General features: G+C 44.9%; 2 protein-coding genes across 2 annotated transcripts in view; both read left to right on the forward strand.

The window, feature by feature from the left end:
• Positions 1 to 85: 85 nt before the first annotated feature.
• SIX1 (SIX homeobox 1) lies at positions 86 to 4,939 on the forward strand. The gene is made up of 2 exons (XM_082386690.1): positions 86 to 1,010; positions 3,057 to 4,939. The coding sequence occupies exons 1-2, from the start codon at positions 451 to 453 to the stop codon at positions 3,349 to 3,351; spliced, it is 855 nt and encodes a 284-aa protein (XP_082242816.1). The 5' UTR covers positions 86 to 450; the 3' UTR covers positions 3,352 to 4,939.
• A 2,337-nt stretch (positions 4,940 to 7,276) lies between these two features.
• The window catches only part of LOC309626115 (protein SIX6OS1), a 233,849-nt gene continuing 214,562 nt past the window's right edge, over positions 7,277 to 26,563 (forward strand). The window contains exon 1 of the mRNA XM_082386564.1: positions 7,277 to 7,408. The gene's annotated coding sequence lies outside the window, so the exon portion shown is untranslated. The remainder of the gene's footprint in view (positions 7,409 to 26,563) is intronic.

Genomic DNA, 26,563 nt, shown 5'->3' on the forward strand with positions numbered 1-26,563 from the left:
TATCCCTCGCTGCACAGCCTCGCCCTCCCCGCGCGGGGCGGCGCGGCCTCGCGGCCCGGCCTGGCGGCGCGCGGGCTGGCCAGCCCCGGATAGGCGCCGCCCGCAGCCAATCAGCGCGCCGGGGACGCTGCGCGCTTTAAGGCAGCTGCGGGGAGAACAGAAACCAAGTTCCCCGGCAACAAGCAGCATCCACCCGGCGGGAGGCCGGAGCCAGCGAGGCCCGAAAAGCTGCGGAGTGAGCCGGACGCTCCTTGTCCAGCGCGCGTCCTACTCCTCCTCCACTAACTCGGCCGCCCGTCCCCAAGCCTCGACTCGCTTTTAGCCTTCGCAAAGCCTAGGGAGGGGGTTAGGAGCAGCCGCGCCCCCCTCCCTGCGGCTGCCTCCTCCTGCTTTTTCGGCTTTGCTCCCTGCCGCGTGCGCCAGGGCAGTGCGCCCCGGCAGGCCCCAGCCATGTCGATGCTGCCATCGTTCGGCTTCACGCAGGAGCAAGTGGCGTGCGTATGCGAGGTTTTGCAGCAAGGCGGGAACCTGGAGCGCCTGGGCAGGTTCTTGTGGTCGCTGCCCGCCTGCGACCACCTGCACAAGAACGAAAGCGTGCTCAAGGCCAAGGCCGTGGTCGCCTTCCACCGCGGCAACTTCCGCGAGCTCTACAAGATCCTGGAGAGCCACCAGTTCTCGCCTCACAACCACCCCAAGCTGCAACAACTGTGGCTGAAGGCGCACTACGTGGAGGCCGAGAAGTTGCGCGGCCGGCCCCTGGGCGCGGTGGGCAAATATCGGGTGCGCCGAAAATTCCCGTTGCCGCGCACCATCTGGGACGGCGAAGAGACCAGCTACTGCTTCAAGGAGAAGTCGCGGGGCGTGCTGCGGGAGTGGTACGCGCATAACCCCTACCCCTCGCCGCGTGAGAAGCGGGAGCTGGCCGAGGCCACCGGCCTCACCACCACCCAAGTCAGCAACTGGTTTAAGAACCGGAGGCAAAGAGACCGGGCCGCCGAGGCCAAGGAAAGGTACGCGGAGTGATTCCCGCTGATCGGGCGACCCCGGGAAGCCTTCCTGTCCCCGCCGCCCCTTCCCGCCCCCGCAGGCACCAGCCACCGTGTCCACCCAGCCGGCCGGAGCCCTCCGCCGGGCGGCGCCCAGGCTTCCGCGGCACTGCGGCGAAAGTTCGTGAACTCTGAGATCGCTCGCTAGGGGTGGGGCGGGGGGGTTGCTCATCTGATTTGAGCGTCCGCGCGTGGGTTTCCTGGGATGTGAGTGTCGGGAAATGTTGGCGCTAGGTTTGTTTTTCATGCCTCCTTGGCTGGCTGGGGCGAGGAGTGGCGGGTGGAGAGTGAGTTTCTAGATCCGCTTAGAAGGGCAGTATTGATTGGTATCGCGAGGAGAGGGGTTCGCTGGGGGCTGAGGGTCTCGAATCTCTCTCCTCTTGCTCCCCGTGAGGGTGGAGCTGGCCTGAAACTTCTCAGCCTCCACTCCCGCCCCGTCCTTCACTCGCTCTGTCCTGGTAGTCTTCTGGGTGAGAGGTCGCTTCATTGCGCACTAGCTGTACAAAGGGAGGAGTCTTTCAAAAGAAATCCACAGAAAAGAGAGCTTTGGGAGAGTTGGCGCTGCATTTACTCCCTGGCGCCCAGAGCCCAGAAACGATTGCTCCTCGTCGGCTCCCTCGCGCCTGGCCGGGAGCCGCGGCTGGTCAGTCCCGCTGTCCGCGCCGCCCCCCGCCCCCCCTCCCCGGGTGAGGAAGGGGTCTCCAGTCGCAGACTTCTCTCGCCCCGGAGCTCAGAAGGCAATATTTTTTTAACCTGTCTCTGCCCCCGCCCTCCTCACGCCAACACACCCGGCCACCTGGCCCGGCTCCACTCGTTTGCTGTAGAGTTTCCGACCGAGATTCGGAAGAGCGTGTGGGAGGCGGCGGCGGCGGCGGCGGTAGGGAGGAGAGCGCTTCGGGGAGCCGGGCAGTTTGGGGGAAACCTAAGCTCCCGAGTTGGCTGGGTTTCTTTTGTTCGCTTCGGAGCCTGGGGGCCGAAGATGTCGCCGCCTTGTTCCCCTCTGGGCGGAAAAGCAGAGTCTGGATAAATTCAGCTGAAATGGGCTCTCTGGGAGAGAGAGACTGCGAGAGATGGGGAGAGAGTTGGGGAGACAGGCGGGCTCCGCGGTGGGGAGGACGGCCGAGCCCTCGCAGAAGCGCCGAGGGCTACAAGAGACCCTGCAGTTCACCAGCACCGAGCGCCCAGACTGAGATCCCGGTTCATCACACAGGCTCCGGCTGTGCGGGGTCGCGAAGTTCCCCTGTGGGGAATGGGTGCGCTGGTGTGGATGCCCGCAGGGAGTCTGAGAGAGGGCCGTGAGGGACTTCGGGCTGAGCGAGTAACACGGAGACAGGGACAGTACAGTTCCAGGTAGACGTTAGTTTCAAAAAGGCCGTCCTTTAAGCCAGGCCCGAGGGCCCACTCCCTGATGAAATCGGAGAGACTGGCTGCGCTCCCTGTGTTTACTCAGGTCACTGGGCCGCTCTGGACACCACTTCCCATGACCTGTCCTGTGTCTCTGAGACCACAACCTCCGGGCAGGGGCAGGGAAACTCGACGGTTAATTGTTTCCTCAGATGGGAACAGGACAATTGACTTGATTCACCACCATTGGGTGCTGTTCGTCCCCCGATCATTTTCTTCATCACCAACAATCATTTGTTGGAAGATTTTCAAATTTCGTTACTTCTAAATGTGATACTTGTTGATAGGTATTTTAAAATAACTGCTTGAACAAAAATTTAGAAATAATTTTTGTGTTTCAAATAAGCCCTGCTGATCTGGCTTTCTAAAATCTGGAAGAGGAAATGACCTGGCTTCCCAGGAGCTCTGTCCGTAGCTCCCCATTTCTCAAGTCTCTTCTGCCTCTTCATTTCCCCTAGGACCCTTGGGGATGGGTGAGAGGGCAGAGCTTCTCCATTTGGGTCAATGACTGATTGCACAATGGCCCTTTCCTCCTTCCAGCTCCCCTCCCTCCATCTCACACTTTTTTTTTTTTTTAACCATATGGTGTTGTCCTCTATTTCTTAGGGAGAACACTGAAAACAATAACTCCTCCTCCAACAAGCAGAATCAACTCTCTCCTCTGGAAGGGGGCAAGCCGCTCATGTCCAGCTCAGAAGAAGAATTCTCACCTCCCCAAAGTCCAGACCAGAACTCGGTCCTTCTGCTGCAGGGCAATATGAGCCACGCCAGGAGCTCAAACTATTCTCTCCCAGGTTTAACCGCCTCTCAGCCCACCCACGGCCTGCAAGCCCACCAGCATCAGCTCCAGGACTCTCTGCTGGGCCCCCTCACCTCCAGTCTGGTGGACTTGGGGTCCTAAGGGGGAGGGATTGGGGCCTCGAAGCAGCGACTAGGGACACTTGTAAATAGAAATCAGGAACATTTTTGCAGCTTGTTTCTGGGGTTCTTTGCGCATAAAGGAATGGTGGACTTTCACAAATATCTTTTTTAAAATTCAAACCCAACAGCGATCTCAAGCTTAGTGCCCTCTTCTCTCCAACTCTTTCCACTTTTGCATTATTTTCCCTCCCAGTGTGGAGATCAGGGAAAAGAAAAAAAAAAAAAACCCAAACAAACAAAAACATCCAGTCACCCAGTCTTGGTTCTGGGCAACCCGTGTTCCTGCTTCAGTAGCCTTTCTTTTTTTTTTTTTCAATCAATGGGAATTACAAATCAACTGGATTTTAATTATTTCATTTTAATTTATTTATGGAAAAATGTTTTGAGAAGAGGAAAAGGAAATGAAAATGAGAGAGAGAGAGAGGAGATCAAAACAGTGAAAAGATCCTCCAGCCTGGGAGGAACTGGTTGCATTCTTAAGGTGAATAGGAAAAATACGATCTTATAACTTTTTTTTGATGGGGAAAATCAAGTTTACATTTTCATATTTAGTGTTAAACAATTTTATGTAGATTAAAATGAAAGAACAGTATTAGGGGAAAAAACAAGTGCCTAAATGTCTTAATGCTGTCTATGTGAGGCAGTTAGAAATAGAAGTGACCATTAGTAATACAAATACTTTTGTCAAATTTAGTGGGGGTTTTTGGTTGTTGTTTGTTTTCTTGGGTTTTTTTTATGGCAAACTTTAAAAATGTACCAGTGTGAAAAAACACTTTCCTGAATGCCATTACTTCTCATGCCCTTGAAGCTTTCTTATCTGTAGCCTACTCCTGTTAAGGGTTTCTCCTGTTCCTAGTTTCTAGCTTGCAAAAATACGTAACAAATCTAGCAACCTGGTATTTGTTACTAAAACAGCATGTGTTTTCAGGTTTCTTTTCTATTGTACCTAAACCAGTCTAAATTAAAACTTAGTAGAACACCAGGAGTACTGATTTTGTTTCTGAAAGGTGAGTTGTGTATTGCTGTCATTGGGCCCCCACCCCATTTTTTTTAAACGAATAGTTTTCTTGCTTTCTTACTTAATGGTGGTTATGAATTGCAGGGTACTTTGAAGGCCATCCCCTGAACCAGGAGTGGTGACTGAGTTAATTATATGACAGAAAAAGAGTGAATTTAGCTTTGGGGTATTTATTTATTTTTTTATTACTTAGAGATGCAGTTTTGTTTACCACTAGCTCTTCTCCACATCATTCGTATGTTAGCTCTTTTGTATTATTAACAAATTTATGACAAGACTGTGAAAGTAAAATAATTTATCTGCTTGGGGGAAAAAAAAAGGGAACTTGTACAAGGATAGCAACATTGTGAATTACTCTGTACAAATAGAAAGCAGACCAACAGGACAGGAGTTCTTTGCGGTGCTGCCTGATAGTGTCCAGAAAAACCCCAGTAATCATGTAGGCTCCAAATTATTTTTGCCTGGGGCAAAAATGATGTATCTTTGTATTTAGCTTTTAAAATTAGTGAAACAAATGGCATTATTTATTAAAATTCTACTCAGGATAACAGGATTGGCTTGCTTGTGCTTTGTAAAATATTACTTCCCAGAGGAAGTCTATTTTCTGACATGACAGTTTCATAATTTTGATTTTTCACCATCTGTGTCACCATTAATATATTCATTTCTTTCTTACTCTTTCCTATTTTTCCTGTCCTGATCTAGAAGTGGAGGGGGCAGGTGGGGAGATTAAGGCCTTCTTATTATGAGTTTGTTTTATTTTTTTTAATGCTAAATGGCTGTGACTGAGTTCCAGGGAGAAAGGGTCACTGTACTTAACTATAGTCACTTTTACTTATAAAGTCATTTTTCCCCTCAGTGATGGACAGATGTTCACACAGCCGCTCAGAGACCATCCTTTGGATTGGGAGCTCAGGGTCCCAATCTCCCTTGTTAGTGTTTTGGATCATTAAGTTGGTGTTTATTTAAGTCACTAGGGTGTTTATTCTCCGCGTCTTGGGCCACGGAGAAATGCCACCCTCTGCAGGAGGGGCTCTCACAGGGGATCTCCTCGCATTCTTCACATTCACTCCCCAAAACAAACACCCTGCACAAAGATAGCTTTCAATGACCCTGACAGGCTTCAAAGGACACCGCGGAAATCTCCCTGAAAAATAGGAAGGGCCAATTACTTTAATTTCTTACATGCCCTCTCTTCCTACCCCAGATGACTACCCCCCACTCTTCCAGCTCTGTTTAGTATAATTTTAGACTCATGGAAGTTCTGTCTCCCTGGGCACCCCGGCCCACTTCCTGCTCCCTTGGTTGGTGAATCTTGGAAATGTCTGCAAATCTGGCAAGGAGCAGAGGGGGCCGGTCCTGTAAAAGCCCCTGTGATTACTGCTTGTAAACTCGTTAAAAGGACAATTTTCTGTCACAGTCATAAACTCTTTGTAAAATCCCTGGCATTCGATCCAGAGTGCGCAAATTCCAGATGTGTTTAATAAGAAATTGCACAATGTGCCTCCCTCACCATCCTCCTCTCAGTCTGGCTAAACCAGGGACAAGCAGGAGGAGGCGAGAAAGCTGAATATTGCTTTGAGTTTTCTAGGCAATCATTTTAGAGCAATCATTAGGGGGAACTAACCATATTTTTTTTTTCCTCGAGGAAATCTTCAGGGACCTGCTGTTAAGGGACCTCCAATTTACCTTCTCGGCTTCACAGTTTAACTGAATCAAAAGCCACTTTTCGATTTCTCCTTTACAGATTTCATAAGGAGAGCCCAAAGTAATGAACAACGGCTTATAAATAGTTTTTAGGATGAAATCTTACAGAATTTTATCAAGTAAAATGAAAACAAGAATATACTAGGGCGATTTTTAAATTTTTTACGTTTTAGATCTGAACACAGGATTGTTCGGGTACCCACTGCCTGCTTGCCTTGACCTCTTGGCTGAGAACGAAGCTTCATTAAATGCTCGGGAGGCCAAGGGGCTTGGCCGACGGTTCCTGAATATGGCTTAGCAGGTGGGGACTCAAGAGTCCCCAGAGCACCACGAGCTGCGGGCAGGGAGAAAGAGGCCGCTGAGGCCGGGCACCGCCGGTCTTGAACTATTCTCCAGATATGACAGGTTGGGCTTGACCCCGAGATGAAGCGGAAGCTTCCAGGAAGAGGCAGTGGCATTGGCGCTTGTGGGCGAACTCTGAGTTTGCTGAGCAGTGACCCTTGTCACGCCGCTCTTCCCCGCACCCTGAGGGCTAGTCGGGCACCTGGCACTGACCCCGCACGGAACGGCTGTTCCTCTGCTCCGCCGCCGCCGCCGCGCCTGCAGCGGCGGCTGCGGCTGAAGGGGGCTTCACTCCTACCGCCTCCCCCGCCTGGAGGTCTTTGGTCAAGTCTGCAAGCAGAACTCCAGGTTAGGGAGCCAGAGGCTTCCGTTCCGCGCGTCTCCGGCTACAGAAAACTGGAGGAGCTTCTCCTGCCACCCGCAGACTCCCGAGCCTGCTCCTGCCACTCTGCCCTCCCAAGGCGGGGGGGGGGGGGGGGAATCGGGGCGCCGCTGCTCTCCGCCCCCGGACCCGGGTGGAGCCCCTTCACCTTTTCACGGAGAATCACGCGCGTCCCGGGAGCCGCATCACTGCGCAGCTCCAGGCGCGGGGCCTGGTGGCCCGGCCTGCGGAGCCCCTGAGAGCAGAGGCTGCCAGGCTAGCCTCGAAGGTCCAGACCGTGGAGGAGGCAGCGGCCTGAGCTTCTGGGGACAACGCAGCTGCCATGGCCTTGGGCACCCCGGAGTCGCGTCTCGCTCTTTGACTTAAGGAGCTAAGTTCCGGGCGAGGCACGTGAGCCACGCGGGAAGCGCTACCGCGGGGTTGGACCAGGCCCAGTGGCGGCGGGATGAAGCGGTCTTGGCCACTCGCGGCTCCCGGGCCGGGCGGCAGGTGGGAGCGCTCCCTGGTTCTCAGACGCGAGGGCAGCCGGCTCAGGCCCAAGAGCCTGGTCGGGAGGCGGCCTAGGCCCGGCCGCCCTTCCTGCTTCAGGTATGGCCCGTTTCCTTTGCTTCCTGCGGCCTGGGTCTTGGCCCTCGGACCTGGGCTCATCACCCGCGCGTTCGGCGGAGGGGAGCCAGCCACAGAGGGCGCCCCTTCCCTGGCTTGTCGTTAGAACTTCAACGGTGGCCGAGGAGAGCGGCCCGGGTTTCTAGAGTCTCGGGCAGGACCGGGCGGCAGCTCGGCTTCCTTGGCTGGGCCTGGTCCGGCGTTTCCCCCTAGCCCGTGGCCCTGGGGCGAGCAGCGGCCTCTTCCCCACGCACCTCCCGGGTCCCCAGCAGGGAGGCTTCGGGCAGGGCTGTCGCGGCGCACACTTTTCCCTTCTTTGGTGGGGCAGGTGGTGTTGACAGAACAGGTGGGTCAGGGGTAAGGTGAGGAGAGTGGCTGGTGGCCCACGTGCTCTCTCTACGTTATTTCTTCTTTTTTTCTGAGCTTTTCCCAGGAATAGGAGACTAAAAACCCTCCCAGACTACCTCCTCCAAACACCCGAAGCCAGCGGAACTAGTGTCTGTGCCCACTTAGCCCCCAGGGGCTATTCGCACGAAGGGTACCCGAGGGCTCAGTTCCTTAGGCCGCAGGTATACTCCGTGACCTTAGGTGGGGACTTGTGAGCCCCCTCAAGTGACCCCCGCCTTCGCTTCTTCCCTAGTTTGATTGAATGCAATAGCTCCACCTGGAAGATTCTCTAAAGACATGGGTAAGCCAGCCAGGACCGAGAAGTCAAAATCATGGGCGAGTTGTTGGCTTGTCCTCTGCCCAGAAAAAGTGCTGCCCTGGAAAGGCTGCATTTTCTTTAGTATTTTAAACTGAGTATACACACACAGCTTAGTTCCAGCTGATGAAATTGGAAACCTGTTCTCCCACTGAGGATGGCAATCACTGTTTTAGGCGCTGTGGTCCTTTCAGACAGCGAGGAACAACACTGCAGTAGCATTTAAAAACAAAGAGAAAGAGATTGCTTGAGGCGCGTGTATGCCTGTCTCCCATCTGAGTTTCAGCTTCTATCCTTTTAACTTGTTAATGGACAGCTGAGACCCCACTTCTCAGCAGGAAGAGCACATACACCTTAAGGTTTGCTCTCCTGTATTGCTTTGCTACCTGGGAGTCTCCCCCCCTCCTTCTTTTGCAAAAGTGCCCACTAATTGTTTTCCTTTGCCATAACGTTAAAGTGTTCTTAAAATCACATTCTTCTCCCCCCACCCCCTCGAACAGGAAAATGCAGAAAGGAAAACTCACAAAAACTAAAATCCCAATCCTGTCTTATCTTTGAAAGAGAAAAAGAGTTAACTTCAGATTTAACACACACTTAAGTGTACCTGAAGTGGCTACCCAATTGTAATTAAAATACTATTAGGTGATATTGGCTGTTCTCCCTTCTTCTGTGCCATTAGTGGTTATCATTAAAAAGACAGATAAGTAGAAAGATAGATTCTGGCCCTTTACTTACTATAATAAGGAGGCATGGAAATTGTATACCAGCTCCCTCCATCTGGTCCCCTGTCCTTTCCATCCTCCCTAACTTAGAACATAAATCTTTTATGGGACTGACATAGGCAGATCCAAATAGAAGCATTAATGGATTAACACAAAGCAAATTTAATTTAATTTTAATTTAATTTGCTATATAATTTATTTTAGAATAGGATTTAAAATTGATTACAACTTTTAAAATGCCATGGCTTATTTATAATAGATACATAATTTATTGGTGGGGTGGTGGTTCAGGACCTGAGCTGATATGCATGTGGCATCTTGAAGGAAAAAACGGTCCTAGATTATATATTTTTTTATCTTAAGATTCTTAAAAAGAAACAACAACAACTTTAAGATGTTTTTTTAACATTTCATAGAGCTGGTCGGTTTGCATCCCTGATACAAAATCTGCAGCTTCCAACCATCAAGTCTGTAAAACCAACTTTCTAGATGTTTTTTACTTTATATTAAGTATTTTTACAAACTCAACTACATTCCTTGCCCCCTCCCCTCCCCTTAAGGCATGGCTTTAGCTGCTTTGCAGCACTTCAGTTCTAAACTGAGCTGCTAGTTATCCAAATGATCTAAATGCCAGGGAAAGGCAATGGGACTGTGAACCCCCCCCCCCAAAAAAAACCAAATAAAACCCACATAGCTGTGACATCTTTAGTTGGCTCTCAAACAGATATTATATTTAAACTATAAGCATCAGTATGCAGTAATGTTCCCCTTAACTTTTGCAGCTTTTTGTGTGTGTGGTGGTGGTGGGCACTGGTGTGGTTGGCGGAGGGGAGCAGCAATTTACAGAGCTTGTACAGAAATGCACATTTTGAGGGTGAAGTGGCATAGTCTGCAGTACCTTGCAAAAGGAAATTTTACCTAAAAGTCAAGGAGGTAGTTACAAGGAAGAAGCATTAGTTCTGTATTTAGGATGTCATGAATATGAAAGTAACTAACAAGCTTAAAAAAAATTAAGCTAGATAGGTCAGCATGCCTTTGTATCTATGAAGTGAGAAGAACGGTTAAACAATTGAAGCCTTGTCTGTCTTCAGATATGTGTGGTGAATATCTTATATGCGTTGCTGATGCTATATAAACATAACATGCTTCTTCCTAAAGTCAAATTCTTTGTTTTAATTGAAGAATAATATTGCTCAGGGCTCTACCTCTGAGTACAAATAGCTAATCTAAGAAAATCAGTTCTGGGAATCTGGAACCAATGGCTGTTTTCAAAATAAACAGACAAAATCTTCATAAAGAAGGCCAGGAGGATTATTTTTACACACAGTATATCTCCTGATTTCTCACCAAGAAAAAAACAAAAAAACAAAACAAAAAAACCCCACCCTTTTATGGAAAAACTAAAAGGCAAAATGACAATGCAGCCCCCTTACCATATTTCTGTTCTTTAAAAATCATTCTGATTTAAGACTCCTGACCTGTCCTGGTTAAATTTTCCAACATTAATATATCTTAGAAGCAAATCTGTATGCACTTTCTCTTTCCCTCTATTAAAAAGGAAAATTTCTAGGGCAGGAGAGAGATATAGGGAAAAGAAAAGTAGAACAAAGTAAAAAATAAAGGTGTAATTTAAAATTTGTATTTATAATATTTAATGAGTAGCAGGTAAACAGTATCCTCACAACAAAGAACACCAATATGCTAACCTTTGTGCTTTTGTTCAACTGAGGCAATAAGGAAATGAATGAGGGAAAATTTGAAATCATTCGGATTTTCCAATACAGAGCCCAATATGGATGCTCAACAAAGTTGACTTAGGGAAGAATCTGGGGGAGGGGAAACACCCATTTACAGAAATTTCTTACAGACTTATGTTAGGGTAGAGATTTTCCTTTTATTAGGATCAAGCCCAACTGCATTGACACCGAGGCAGAAAGGAGATGTCCAAATCTACCTGAGTTTGGAGATCACACTTGGGACTCCTTTCAGTAGATAAAACCAGGTGATCTGAAGTTGCCCCATTCTCCCCTGGTCCCCTAGGTTCCAAGTCCCACTAAGATGGGAACCCCACAAACTAAGAAACTGCAAAGTGGAGCAGATATAAAGATGTTCCCTCCAAATGTCATTCGGGTCATTTGGTGTGAATGTGTGTGGTGGGCTTTCTGAAAATGTATTTTTAGTTCCCCTGGGGAACAAGAAAGAGTTAATTTGTTTTCTGACAGGTTTCACACTGTGGGCAGGTCTGCCAAAAAGGAGAGGAAACAGAGAACAGCCCTATGATTAATTCTATCTGTTTTTCCCATGAGCGATCACCTGCTCCAGGGGTCATGAATAGCAGGTAGCTCTCCCTCTCCAGGGCTCTGAGAGCTTCGTTTGTTTGGTGACAGCTGAATGACAAGGCCTGAAACCCGAACCCATCGCCCGGCCTGATGGGGGGATAAAAACCCTGGATGTTCCCTCAAACATTTCAGGAAATGAAAGTTGTAACGCGATCCCTCCAGCGCCCACATCTCCCCCAGCAAACACAAAAGCTCAAAGGAACCTTCTCGGATTGAATTCGGCCTGGAGTTGATGGAGGGAAAGCGGAGCCCGACGCGGGGCGGGGGGAGGAGAAGGGAGCGGATCGGGGCCACGGCCGGCGGGCCTTCTGAGCCAGGGAAGGAGGAGTGCAGAACCGGGAGAGAGCTGGGCGCGAGAGGCCCGGGCGCCCCTCGGGGCCGGCTTCCACGCCGCGTCCCAAGCGCCCTGCGCCTCCAGACCGCGTGGGCCGCTGCCGCCCTCACCGTTTCATATGTCTTTAGGGTCAACCCGATTGAGAAGGAAAACCTGCGGCCTCAAGCCCTCAGACCCCTGCGGGTGGCGCGGCCTCTGCACCGGGGCCTAGAGCGCCCCCGCGGGCCGCAGCGGGGGCCCGGACCCCACCTTTGAGCCCACGCTGGCCTGGTGGAGGCTCTGGGCGGAGGTAAACCTTCCGCCCCGCTTCCGGAGGGCGCAGGGGGAGCTGCTGGAACCCTGAGGCCGGGCGAGCCGCCGCGCGGGCCTCACTCCGCGCCCTCGCGCTCGGCCGCCCCCATCAGTCAGCAGCATCCATCTGCCTCCGGCCTCGCCCGCACCGGTAGTGGAAGCTCCCAGCCAGCGGCCGGGAGGTGGCGTGGAGGCGGGCGGGGGTGGTGGGAGCAAGGGGAGCTGAGAAGTTGACGTTCCGACCCCCACGCGGCCGACCGTCCTTGGGACGTACTCTCCTGTCAATCACCGCTCCCGGTGCCTTCGCAGCCTCTGGGTTGGTAGGAGGAAGTAAAGCCGAGGCCCCTCGAGGCGAGTTTTTCTCCTTAACCCTGACAGCTGTGACTGCTTTGTTCTCTAACAGAATTTCCTTTTTTCTGACTTCATGAATTCAGAAATCTTTCTCAGACAGCATTATCAGTCCCCATCTCTCTCTACAACCTTCATGGGGACTAGGGAAATGATTTTCTTTTTTCTTTTTAAACGTAGAAGCACGTTACTGACTGGGAAGCAGGATAATGCATTGTCACAGATCCATCACTTGCACACACTTGCAACTTGTGTGACTTTGGGCAAGTTACCTAACTTCGCCGAGCCTCATCAGGGAAAATAGGAACCATGATACACCGCAGGGGTACCATGAAGCTTAAATTAGCTGAAGTATTCAACGTAAAGTGCTTGGCGCAAAAGACAATGAATAGTAGCTATAATTATAACATGCTTGAAGACTCCTTAGACTTTCACAAAACTGCCTAGGAAAATTCCCATGATGCTAGAGTTTCCAGTGAGGCAGATTATGACCATTTCCTCCTTTTGTCTGAAACACTGAAAGAATCACAAGTTATTTTAATAGAGACCTAAGGTCTGATTAGCCTTTGGGAGTAGCCAAAGCTGAATCTTATTTCTTGAAGCTGAGTCTACAATCTAGAAGTTTAACTTCAGAATTTAATTCTGGGATGTTATTTAAATTTACAATGCTTGGAATTTGTCATCTCTATTGTTCTTCATGATTCAAACACTTGTGTAGATGCCATCATATATGGTAGAGTTCCACTGATGAAAAATAAAACCCACTTAAATATGCCTGAAAATGACAAATTAGAAGGGAACTAAAGCATTCAGCTGAGTAGAGAATTTAAGGCCCCACCTAAACATGTCAACATAAGTGTAGAATAAGAAAGTACTTTGAAGATTTAATGCCTTGCTGATGTTAACACAGGGCTGGATATAATAGCACCTGATAAATATCATTTGAGTAAATGAATGGGCTGCTGAAATGACAGAGTCTTTATATAGAACACAATTCCCAGAGTTGGAATTTTGCAGAACCCTCTTGGGCACGTTTCTTCTCTTGTGACACTCTAATGATCACAGGGGATGAATAGTTCATTTTGACATGCCGCACATCTTTCTGTGATTTCAGGGACTTTCTCCTTCAGGTACTATTGAAAGCTAAGTGCATAGCTGAAATTTGCATGGGTCAATGAGGGGGGGCAGAGAGGGAGAGAGAGAGGAAGAATATGAGAGAGAGAATATGAGAGAGAGAGAGAATATGAGAGAGAACCTCTGGGATTATGTTGAGACTTTTTCCCCCTAGACTGACTCAGTGGTAGAGTCAGAGACCCAGAACTACTGATGGGAGGAACAGCCCCAGCAAAGGTAAATATAAAACCTAGAGAGTAGGTGGAGCATGCATGTGGTAGTGCCTTTAAGGATGGATCCTCATGCACTGCAATCCCTTCACAATGATTTCGTTGTCGTTACTGAGAGAAGCATTTTGTCTTCAGTTCTTTAACTCTGTATTTTCCTCCAGCATCTTCATTTTCTTCAAAAGTATCCTAGTCAACTAAAAACTGTACATATTTAAGTTTTTAGTTTGGGGAAGTTGATCAATTTGTAGTTAATCACCATACATGCTCAGGATGAGTTCACCACTCTTTCTGTCAAAAAACGTTGTATTACACTCACTAATTCCTTGAGGTAGAGATAGAGGGCACAGATGCATGTTGAGAAAATTTTCAAAAAGCTCTGTTATATACATATACTCTGTCTTACGCCTGCAGGATTGTGTAGTCCCACACAAGTATTTATTTTTGGAAAATATACTATCTAATATTACTTTTATTTACAAAGTAGAGATTTGAGTGTAAGCAGTACACATATAGAAATGGAGAGAAAAAGTGGGAGTTGAAGCCCATCACTTTTAAGAATGTATCCTATAATCAGAGAAGTATTTGTTAGGAACTATGACTATATTGCTGCTAAATCATTTGCATGTTGTGAAATGATTTGCAGAGTGTCAGGACCAGGAGTTCTCAGAATTATGCTTTCTGCCACTGCTTTTAACATGACCAAAATAAATATGTAGTGTTTTTCCTTCTAAATTGTTCCAGCATCCACATGTTTAGAAACACAAAAATATGTCCATGTGCTCACTCAAAAAATAAAAAGAAATAAGAAAGAGCATTTTATACTGAGGAATAAGTTAGTTCAAATTAGATTAAACTTTGCAGAGGGTGCTTCAAGGAGGTTTGGGTAGATTCCAAGCTTTAACATATCATTCAAGAAATGAAAGGCCTCAGGGCATTCTAAAAGGCATGTCCGCTCTAAATCAGCTTTAGTTCATTTCAAATAAAAAAGTATATGACTGACCTTGAAGGCTGGATAAAGAGTGGAGTCTTATTTCTACTCTGTTGATGTATCACAGTGAAATAAAATAAATGTGGAAATCCTGGCCCCTCAGTGTTAGAATTTCTCTAAAGAATATATATATAAGTGGTGAGGCAGTAGTTCCTGTTTAATCACTTAATCTCCATGAAACTGAAAGACTTATTTGTCAATATGCTGAGAAGTATAGTAACTTTCTTTCCACTGGAAATTAGTTATAGATAAAATAAATTAGCCCTCATGGAGTGCTTAGAAGATAACATACTAGATGTTTTCAGTATATTTCATGATGCATGACATTTTATGATTTTAATTATAGGTCGATTTCAGAGAGCTAACTGGTCCTTCAACTGTTGAAAGTATTTTTTCCCTTTTTTTTAAAAAAAATAAATTTATTTATTTATTTTTGGCTGCGTTGGGTCTTCGTTGCTGCGTGCAGGCTTTCTCTAGTTGCAGCGAGCAGGGACTACACTTCGTTTTGGTGCACAGGCTTCTCATTGTGGTGGCTTCTCTTGTTGTGGAGCACGGGCTCTAGGCGTGTGGGCTTCAGTAGTTGTGGCACATGGGCTCAGTAGTTGTTGCTCGCGGGTTCCAGAGCGCAGGCTCAGTAGTTGTGGCACACGGGCTTAGCTGCTCTGCGGCATGTGGGATCTTCCTGGACCAGGGCTCGAATCCATGTCTCCTGCATTGGTAGGTGGATTCTTAACCACTGCGCCACCAGGGAAGTCCCTTTTCCCTTCTGATTAAGGCAAAACAATGGAAAAATAAGCCAATTTCTTATAAAATTTAAAGATTTCAACGTTAGTTAGCTGAGCTAAACAGGGAATGAAATGAAGTACAAGGTTTATTTTTTGAAGTTCAAGTTTTTAGCATTATATGGCGGCAAATGTACTGTAAAAACATGCCCATAACAAATGCTATAATTTGTCACACACCATCCCCCCCCCCTTTTTAAATGTAGATCACATATGACTTTGGGATAATGAAGACTTGAATTTGAATAACTACCTGAAATAGATGGATAAAATATAGTAAAATAGAAGTACCAAATTTTGTGACGATATGAACAAAACTCACAAACAAGACTCAAGATCGATTCTAATCCTTCATTAAGTACACTTCTTATGAACAGCACAAATGATTAAGAAAGACCTATTTTCTTTGCTGGTGCTCTCAGCCATACCTCCCTTGAGAAGTGTACGAAAGGAAGTATGGTAATGAGGATTAGGAGAGTCAAATACTGCTAGGCAGTGGGTGCACTGTGGATTGTATTACCTGCAGGAGTGGAGGCAAAATACGCATAAAATAGCCTTTCAGATTCAGTTTGTCTCAAGTTACATTGTGAAATTCAGTGGTTTGGTATAGTTGTATACCCATTGGCTCTCAAGAATTAAACAGAGTTGGGGAGGGCCGACCCCTGTGCAGAAGGACATGCAGGTGGTACCAGAGGTATTGGGGCTTGTGGTTTCCTATGGGAAATTCTTTTGGTGATTTCATCCCCTCCTGGGTAGAGTGGGTAAGAGGCAGAGGTCCAGAACCTGATCTACAGCTCCTTCTTGGTTCACAGGCCAGTCTATATTGTGAAGACTAATTTCATACAGACTATTATTTGTAATGCCGGCATTGGCTCTGTTTGAGGACACTAATTAGTTAAAAACTGAAATTATATCTTTCATCCATTAAGAAAAGAGAGTTCTAACATCCCATATTTCTTAGCTGAGAAATAAAACCTTAAGTCCTGATCACATAATTCACCTTAATATTCTTTAGTTCTCTTGGAAGTGATATCAACAATCCTGGTATCCTGGCTGAAATTCAGGTTTAGGACCTCCCCTATGCTTGTTTATGTTCCAGCCATAACTAGACATGGTATTTATGTATTCTTCACTTCCTGTTCTAGACTTTCGTGTGGTATTTTTTTGCGAGTAGTTGTTAAGCTGATGGCCAAGGAAGATTTTCTGTTTAGACGTATTTTAATTGATTTAACCTCTTAAGACTGAACAAAAATTATAATATCTACAAATACTTATTATGGGAAAAATATTAAATTTTCTAAATTTTTGATAAATTATTGAGACTATGACACAAATGACTATATGTATACAGTATGTATTTGGGCTACCAGATTGGTACATTTTTTTAGTAAGAAAAATATCATTTATTGGGTTTTATAGAAATCAGTGGATTATTAGGATGAATGAAGTACCACCTCAGACAGAGTGCATTCATGGCTCAGCTCATGTCAAAATAGGTCTTATGTTGGATCAGCTATTTAGAGACAATAAACAAGACCAGCAGTGAATTTCTCATGTCTCTGTTTTTTGGTAACGTATGGGACCATTTATTTTCTCAACAATTTGACTTACCTAGTTGTTTTCTTAAAACCTGTATCCTTCTTTTCCTTACGTCTTCCTCTTTCACACATTCTCATAACCATTCCAGGTAGATTTGATGCAATTGCCTTTACAAATGGAAGTAAACACTGTCTTTATTGAAAGATTGATTCATTCATCAAAAGTGGGTAATTAATTAAGACTAGTGGGAGGAGATATTAGAGTTGGTAATGAAGATGGATTAAGAGGGATAAGGGAAAATATTTCTCTCTTTTCCTCATAACGTTGTGCTTCAAATTAGCCAAAGATTTGAAGGAGGAAAAATGTAATACTAGAAGAGATTAGATGATCGAGTGAACTTTTCTGTGCTTGTGCTGCCCTGTTGAGCCAATTGCTTTGCATGTAGGAAGCAGACATGTCAACACAGTGATCTCTGCTAAAATTCTGGCCCCTTTGCTTTCACCAGAAATGAATCCAAATATTTAAATATGCTCTCAAGTGTTACAGTTAAATTACAAATTTTGCCTAGAGTGAAATCTCAGAAAAAGTGAAATTGTGGCCATGTATGTACAAGCGATGACAATAAAAGTAAGGCTTACATAATTCCAAAAGACACATGCACCCCAGTGTTCCTTGCAGCACTATTTACGATAGCCAGGACATGGAAGCAACCTAAATGTCCATCCACGGAGGAATGGATAAAGAAGATGTGGTACATACATACAATGGAATGTTACTCAGTCATAAGAGGGAACGAAATTGTGCCATTTGCAGAGATGTGGATGGACCTAGAGACTGTCATACAGAGAGAAGTAAGTCAGAAAGAGAAAAACAAATATTGTATATTAACGCATATATGTGGAATCTAGGAAAATGGTACAGGTGAACCTACTTGCAAAACAGAAATAGAGGCACAGACTTAGAGAACAAACGTGTGGACACCAAGGGGGGAAGGTGGCGGGGGGATGAATTGGGAGATTGGGGTTGACATATATACACTACTATGTATAAAATAGATAACTAATGAGAACCTGCTATGTAGCACAGGGAACTCTACTCAATGCTCTGTGGTGACCTAAATGGGAAGGAAGTCCAAAAAGGAGGGGATATGTATATATGTATAACTGATTCACTTTGCTGTACAGCAGAAACTGACACAACATTGTAAAGCAGCTATACTCCAAAAAAAAAAGAGGTTTAAAACAATAAGCATCTTATGAAATTTTAAACTCATTACTGTCTTTGTTGATGATGGATGCATGGGAAAGGGGTGGTAGAATGTACCTTTAGCTCTCATAGGAACGTTTTTCTACCTTGAGAATTTGGCAATAGTTAGAAAACCACCATCGAGAAAGGCCTCTCCCCTCCTGGTAGTATGATTTAAAGTGGCTGTCTCAGAAAGAATCTGCCCATGGCCACTAGCTAATTCATAGAATTGAGGTCACATTTGTTTTAAAGAGTTGACCAGTTAAATATAAAGAAAACTCTCCTTTCTAACAATGAGCAGAGAATTATGGTTAAAAATGTTGTTCATGAGCAATCCACAAAATGGTTCTTGGGTCAAAGGTAGCATTAACAGTGGGGATTTGGCTACAGACTCTAGAAGCAGCCCTGTATGGGATAGCCTTATCTCCCTGCCCTATCTCTCCCGGTAAGACTGTGCTAGTGGAAACTGAAAACTGTTCAGGTAGCTGAACGACTGCCCTCGAGACAGATTGTCCCTGAGAAATGGGAAGCATAATCACACAGAAAAGCATCATGGTAACATCACATATGTTATAATGAAAGTACAGATTGGTTTCATTGAGTTGCATATCATATATATTATCACTCATGTTTGGGGGGGATAAATATTTTTACTGTAAAAATTTAAAAAAGGATCTTTGTCTTTAGAATATGACTCCAGACCTTTGCTAGACATGGTTTTCATTAAAAAACCCCAAACAAAAATGCTGCCAGAGCACCCCAGGAAGGTGTTAACCAGAGTAAATATTCATAAGGTAATGAGAGAAAGATTTTTATCTGACTAGATTTGGTGAACTTATTGGTGTTTAACGGTGTATTAAACCAGGAAAAACAAATCTAATATAAACAGTGCTATCTTTTTGGAACAATTGTAGTTGTTTTGGTTAACAAGTATAAGCATGTGTATGAGCTTTTGTTACACCTTTGAAACCAGATTCTTCCAAGTGCCTAAGGTTGTGCCTACATAAACCTAGCATCACGATTGCATAAAAAAAGAACTACCTCAAACCCAGTGAAACTGGCCATTTCACAGCTCAGAAACCATAATACCTATTGGACTGAATGCTCCAATCTTCTAAATAGTTTGTAAATTTAAATTAGGCAGGCAGTTTCATCACCCTCTTCCCCTACCCCTTAGTAAACTATAGGTCTTTTAAGGTACAATAATGCTTTTAGGCTGCCAGGGTTCCATTTCTATATTTTTATAGTTAAAAATTTCTTTCTATATTTTAAATCAGAACCACATTTTCATAGAGATCTGCCAAGGAGTATGCCAGCAGCCTGAAAACCTTACTGTGTCCAACATGCTGGCAAAGTCAATTTATTGAGAGTGTAACTTGTACACAATAAATAATTTCCTTTATTGCAATTGTCTAATCTATTGTTTGCCATCTTGTTAAGAGTTCAGGGTGGCTAGGAAAAATATTTGAGGTTCTAGATTACTCATGAGAACAGGCTGTTACTTACTGAATAATTGTTGTTTTCAAGGCTCTTGGCAGAAGTATTTAAAGGTTTATTGTCACCTTTGATGTCCACTCCAAACATCTCAATGTTTATCTCTTAAAAAAGAATTTCTGGCATTGTTTCTAGAAATAGTAGTTATGCTGTCAATAAACCCCTTCTAGTCTTATTTAGCTTGAGTTCAGCACATTAATTAAACATCAAAGGGCCTAGGGCTGGGGCTGAAATCCCAATAATATCTCATGAATTCTCAAATCGTCCACCCCTCAGATGGGATCAGCAGGCAATGATTTGGGGACCTTGTTTTGGTCAACTTCAGAAGATGGCATTATAGTTCCTTTTTGTTTCTTCTTCCCCTCAACAAGAAAACCTTGACCCCAGTGGTTTATGAACAATCTAGACAGTTTTCTCTGCTGAGTTTTCAATACTTGTCTCTGGAGTGCTCTCAGATAGTCAGATGTTGTCCTGATATTAGAGGCTGACTGTTCTTTGTTTAAGGTTCAGGTAAGAAATTTATAATAAGACCCCATCTACATGCAGGACCTGAGGAGAGTCTCATCAGGCTATATTTTCCCAAAGTCTTGTTCTTGTTCTGCTCCTGTTTTCTACTGAATCTAATTTCCTGTTGTGTTCTTTCTTTTCTCCTTCATAATGATGTCTAAGTTTTAGAGCATGAATAGTATATGAGGGAAGATAAATAGAGGAAGAAGATGGATATCTTTCATATGAGAGGGTGTGTTTTATTTATCTTGGTGTGACCAGAGCCCAGCTTAGTGCCAAGCACCTAGAGGGTGCTTAGTAGGTGCTTTCTGAATGGACGAAAGAACGATGTTTCGGAACATTAGGGACAGTGAGTTATAGGAACATTTCTTCTTTTATTGAGCATAGCACAAGAGGGAATATATAGGCTATGCTCAGGGAAATTGAGGTGAGACTGTAGGAAAAACCATGTGACTCTAAGGCATTTGGGACCTAAGGACTTTTTACCTGGAAAATCTGGAAGTCCCTGTATTGGGAGAAATTAAAGAATGGGAGATGGTTATTTTTGGAAAATGGTCTTGCTTAGAAAGTCAAAGGTCTTAATGAACGTTTCTATATTGGTGTCTCACAGGTGTGGTCTGTAGACCACCCGCATCGAAATCCACTGGTGTGCTTACTTGCATCTTAAATAAATACCACAAGTGATTCTCCCACAAACTAAAATTTGAGAATAATTGTTGCAATTAATATTTCCACTACATAGCCCAGGCCATCATCGTCTCTTACCTGGATTCCTGCAATAGCCCACACGTTCTCCCCACTGCTTACTCCCTCTCTCCAGTGTGTTCTCCAAAGAGCAGCAGCCAGAATGAGCTTTGGATCATGTCACTTCTCTGCTTTGAGTCCTTCAACAACTTCCCATTATACTTAGAATTAAGTCTAAACTTCTTACTGTGGCCTAGAAGGCCCTGTGTGATCTTTTTTTTTGCTAATCTTACCTCATTTGATGCTCCCCTTCAGTCACCATACTGAATTAGTTAGAACAGGTAGAGTGATGAGCACTGTATAAATGTTAGCAGTCACAAAACAAACAAACAGAAGACCAACCTGCCCTTGTTATTGGAACCCCAACAACATGCCCACAGATGTGGCTTTTGAAGGTGTAGCCCGTACAGATGCCGAGGAAAGCGAGACTTGGGTCAGCCACCTCTTCCTCAGCAGCCGGAAGCTGCAGCTCAGTTCCAACACTCGGGTACCACAGCATCACTAAACACTGGCCAGCTGCACACGAACTGCTGGGGTGAACAAACAGGACAGGGGAAACCAGGCTGTCCCACGGGAAACTATTTATAGCCAAGTGTTCCTTCACCTCCAATATACCATCTAACAGTTTGGTTGGCTCAGCTTTGGGGAAACAGTGTTCTTGTCAAAACACTCGTCAAAAATATCCCAAATCTGAAGAGATAATTGGTGAGGAGACCCAGTAAGGATTGATGGAAACTTCTTCTGCCAGGCTACAGTCCTATGAGCCTATGAACCATACTTCAGTCCTATGAGCTTTTAGTGCCTCAAACAAGCCAAGTCATTCCCTCTTCAAAGACTTTACAGATACTATTTCCTCTGACCATTAAGATTGCCCCTCTTCTGCCTAATCCTTCCTGTTGCTTGAGTGTTACCTTCTCAGAGAGGCCTTTTCTCTAAGGCTTAAGTATGGCAGCACAGAGTTAAGGTGTGTATGGCTGCAAATATCAGAAAACCACAACCTAAACTGGCTAAAACAGGAGGGCAGGCTCCAGGCACAGTCTCCAGGAGCCTGCTCACACCATGCCTTCTGGCCAGATCATCTTCTGTGTGTTGATGTCATCCCTACTTCTGTGTGATGATCATCCCTAGGTTGGTTGCAAGGTGGTTGCAGCAGTGCCAGGCATCTCATCTCGTCAAAGCTGCATCCAGAGGGACAAGAGGAACTTTCTCTTCCTGGAGCTCTCAGGAGGGAGGGAGCTTTTTTTAGAAGCCCCCTTCCCCAAAAGATTTTTCTTTTCCTTTTCTTTCTTTCGTTTTGTTTTTTTTTTTAAATTAATTAATTAATTTATTTATTTATGGCTGTGTTGGGTCTTCGTTTCTGTGCGAGGGCTTTCTCTAGTTGCGGCAAGTGGGGGCCACTCTTCATCGCGGTGTGCGGGCCTGTCACTATCGCAGCCTCTCTTATTGCGGGGCACAGGCTCCAGACGCGCAAGCTCAGTAGTTGTGGCTCACGGGCCTAGTTGCTCTGCGGCATGTGGGATCCTCCCAGACCAGGGCTCGAACCCGTGTCCCCTGCATTGGCAGGCAGATTCTCAACCACTGCGCCACCAGGGAAGCCCTCTTTTGTTTTTTTTGGCTGCACCACACGGCATACAAAATCTTACTTCCCCAACCAGGGATTGAACCCGTGCCCCCTGCAATGGGAGCAGAGAGCCTTAACCCCTGGACCTCCAGGGAAGTCTCCAAAAGATTTTTCTTTGTCTCACTGGCCAGAATTGGGTCATAAACTAATTTATAAGCCAGTCACTGGTTGGGGGGAGTAGGGTTTATTGTGATCAGCCTTGAACAGGGATTCCTATTCTATTTTGTACCAAGTATACCTTGAATACTCAGAAAACTGTGTGTCTAGATTGTTTATAAACCACTGGGGTCAAGGTGTTCAAGAAATGATAGCTTAAAACACAGACATACACAGAAGTCTTGGGAATCCAAAACCCAAAATAATATAATTTAAATCAATTCATTTTATCGTGATAAATTAGGAATGGGGTTTCAGTGCAATATATTAATATACTGCTGCAAAACAATTTCACATATGAATTCCAAGGCAGTTAGAAAAATGTCAAATGAGTGAAACTAATTGCTGGATGGACTAGAAATTATCAAGAAATATTCAAAATCATGCCAAACTTATGAAGGTTACTAGTCAGAGAACTTGTCCCCTAATGCCATAGTTCAGCACCACCATTCACTGTGATTAATGTGCCTGGGCTGTAGCTCACTCTAAGTCATGTTGCTGACACTGGATAAGTCAGGATCAGGACTTAGCTCTGCGTTCTGTAGTATGGTCACCTTGGCTCAGTGCTGGGTGGTTCTTACTTGCACCAGGCATGGTTCTTCATTAAATTCTAGTTCTTTACCCACCTCCCTTGAAAAGGGATTTTATTTTTATGACCATTAAGATATCATATTTTGGGGATTTCCCTGGTGGTCCAGTGGTGAAGACTGTGTTTCCAATGCAGGGGGCACGGGTTTGATCCCTGGTCAGGAAACTAAGATCACACGTGCCGTGTGGCCAAAAAAAAAAAAGATATCATGTTTTGGTCAAAAAGATAAAAGGTCTTCTTGACACACAAGATGGGTGGGGGGAGGAGAGGCATTTGCTCTGCCCATGTGTGTGTTTGTGTCTGGAAGGAGAAACTTAAAGAGATGGCTGTTTTCTGATGACCGTTCTCATATGTTCTCTCCATGAATAAGAGTAACTTCTATTTTTCTGGAAGTGCTCTTTTATTCTCAGAACTACCCTGGGTTAGTTATTTGGAGGCATTGTCTCCTAGAGGCCAAGCACCCAAATTTTGGAGTCAGGCGGACCTGAATTCAAATTTTGACTCTGCCATTTTCTGTCTGTGTGACCCTGAGCAAATAACTTAATAATAAGAGTAAGTTGTAATAGTAGTCGTAGCAGTAGTAGTAGTAGAGTAGCAGCAGCTGTAGCAGTAGTAGTAAAAGTAATTACATACTTAGGACTTACTAGGCTAAATGCTTTGTGTCAACTCTAATTTTCACAACCCTAAGAAATAGTTTATACTTTTATTCTCACTTTACAAGTGAGGAGGTGAGGCTAAAATAGGTTATGTAACTTGCCTCTAAGCTTCATTTTCCTTTCCTACAAAGTGGAGATAATTGTGCTACCTGCCTCATGGAGTTGCTGTCAAGATCAAATTACTGTATGTTGCAGGTTTTTCAGTGCATGACATATAATAAATGCTCAGTAAGTGGCAGTGTTAGCTAGAGTTAGTATACCTGATCTTATACAGCCATTGAAACCTTATTGTACTTTTATTCACTTTGCTAAGATAATAGAGTAATTGATTTCGCTTGTTCAGGAAGAGATGATATGGATTAATAACAATTAGTACATGTGACTCAAGGGTAGATAAATTCTAAGCATGGTCTATGATCATTTCATCCCTTTTGCAAAACAATTTCTGGGCCTTTATGTACATGATTTGGAAACTGAAGCCACTATTGTCATATTAAGAGAATCTTTAGTAAGGAATGTCTTTTTTTAATTTAAATTTGCTTATTTTTGGCTGTGTTGGGTCTTCATTGCTGCGTGCGGGCTTTTTCTAGTTGCGTCAAGCAGGGGGCTACTCTTCGTTGCAGTGTGCATGCTTCTCATGGTGGTGGCTTCTCTTGTTGCCAAGCACGGGCTCTAGGTGCGTGGGCTTCAGTAGTTGTGGCACGTGGGCTCAGCAATTGTGGCTCGTGGGCTTTAGAGCGCAGGGTCAGTAGTTGTGGTGCACAGGCTTCGTTGCTCCGTGGCATGTGGTATCTTCCTGAGCCAGGGCTCAAACCCGTGTCCCCTGCATTGGCAGGCGGATTCTTAGCCACTGCGCCACCAGGGAAGCCCAGGAATGTCTTTTTGTCTTTTATTTTTCTCCGCTCAACTCACTCTTATTCAAAATGGCTTTGGCTCGATTTTTAATATTCAAAGTGATATGCGGCTCCTTAATCCTATTCCGAATATTGGCAAATCAGGAAAGGGTCATTAGAGATGTCTTAGGCCAAATTATTATAGACTGGGTGGCTTAGACAACAAGCAGTTATTTCTCACAGTTCTGGAAGTTGTAAGTCGGAGAACAGGGTGCCAACATGGTTGGGTTCTTGGTGAGTGCCCCTTCCTGGTTTAAAGAGGGCTGTCTTCTTGCTATGCCCTTGCATGGCACAAAGAGCAGAGTTAGCTTTCTGGCCTCTTCTTATAAGGGCCCTAACCCAATTCATAAGAGCTCTACTCTCATGATCTAATTCCCCCCCAAAGCCCTCACCACCAAATATTGTCACATTGGGGGATTAGATTTCAACGTGTAAATATTGGGGGACACAAACACTCAGCCCATAACATCTACGAAGCTATATTTTCAGTATGGAATTTCTCTATTCTTGGATTACTTTATTAAAAATTTACATAAATCGACTGGCTGCTATGTCCAATGTCAAAACTTCATTTAAGAAGACACTAGGAGTGAAATTTACCATCTTTTACTAAGAAGGCATCTGTCTACTATTTACTGAGCTGTAAGAACAAGTTTTTTTGTGTGAACGAAGATTTCCCCGGCCAACAGGGAAGCTCCCGGTAGCCTTGGATGTGAGTGCCACCTGCTGGATGTCGTGCACAAACATTTTCCTGTAGTTCAGCCCACGAATAGGGGAGTTATTTGCAGTTCTTTATGGGAAGGTGCCCAAGTAACCCCCCTTTGATTTTAGGTGACAAGGACAGCTGTAATGTCTAATGAGTAATGTGATCTTTGGCTAAGTGTGCAGATTTATAAGAAAAACATATTCAGGAAACAAACTCAATTCAAAAATATTCCACTGAGCTATTGTTTATAAGCTTGCCAGTGCCAAGAATATAGTAAATAGTTCTCTGTTTATATTATGAGCTCATGAGTTTTATACGTTGGTGACATAGGCAGTTGGTGGGTGGCTTTTACCTTAAGGAGCCTGTACCTATATCTTGCAGCAGGGTAGGAAATTAAGAACCTGTTGGCTGTGATCATGTGTTGGCTTCAATGCCAAATATGTAATCTCATCCTAGAATTTTGGTTTTGGAGCCATAGCCCCTGTTTGGGGTTTAGTAGAGAAGCATCCCTTTGCACTGCTTTACTCTAATGGGCTCTGTGAAATAACTTCACCTGTGACTTATGGGGCAATTCTGTAGATTGGCTCTCACAGGAGCTTTGGGACAACTTGTAATTTCCATTGAGGGCAAGAAGGTAGAAATGACTCTTTAGGGGAAGTAAATACATATATTCATTCTATTAAGAGTTTCATGACGTTTCTGCCAGATTGGTCGTTTGGAAGGACATGAAAATTGCATAGCATTGTTTGTGTACTAGCTACTTGGGAGAGGTGGCAGGATGGGGGCCCTAGGAAAGGGACAATCATTGTAACCTTTTCCTTGGGTCATTTTTAAAAATAACTTTTTGCAGAAATTTTAAAGTTCTAGGAGTTGGTCCCCAGGTTATCACTGACCCAGGATTGTCTGTAGTATATTCTTGACATCACGAGACCAGTTTTCTGCTTTCAGGATTTTACAGAAACTGGTGGCATGTATTTCTCCTGCCCTGGTTCCTTTTTCCTATCACTGGAAAACATCATGCATAATTCACAAAGGAGTCTGTTGGGCTAAAGCAAAAATTCTCTTTGTTTCAAAGTTGGTTAATGGGTTTTTGTGGCTAAATTTCTAAATCTACAAAATAGGATTCAGATTTGGAAA

This window comes from Balaenoptera borealis, assembly GCF_965194805.1.
Source record: "Balaenoptera borealis genome assembly, chromosome: 3".
Classification (NCBI taxonomy): domain Eukaryota; kingdom Metazoa; phylum Chordata; class Mammalia; order Artiodactyla; family Balaenopteridae; genus Balaenoptera; species Balaenoptera borealis.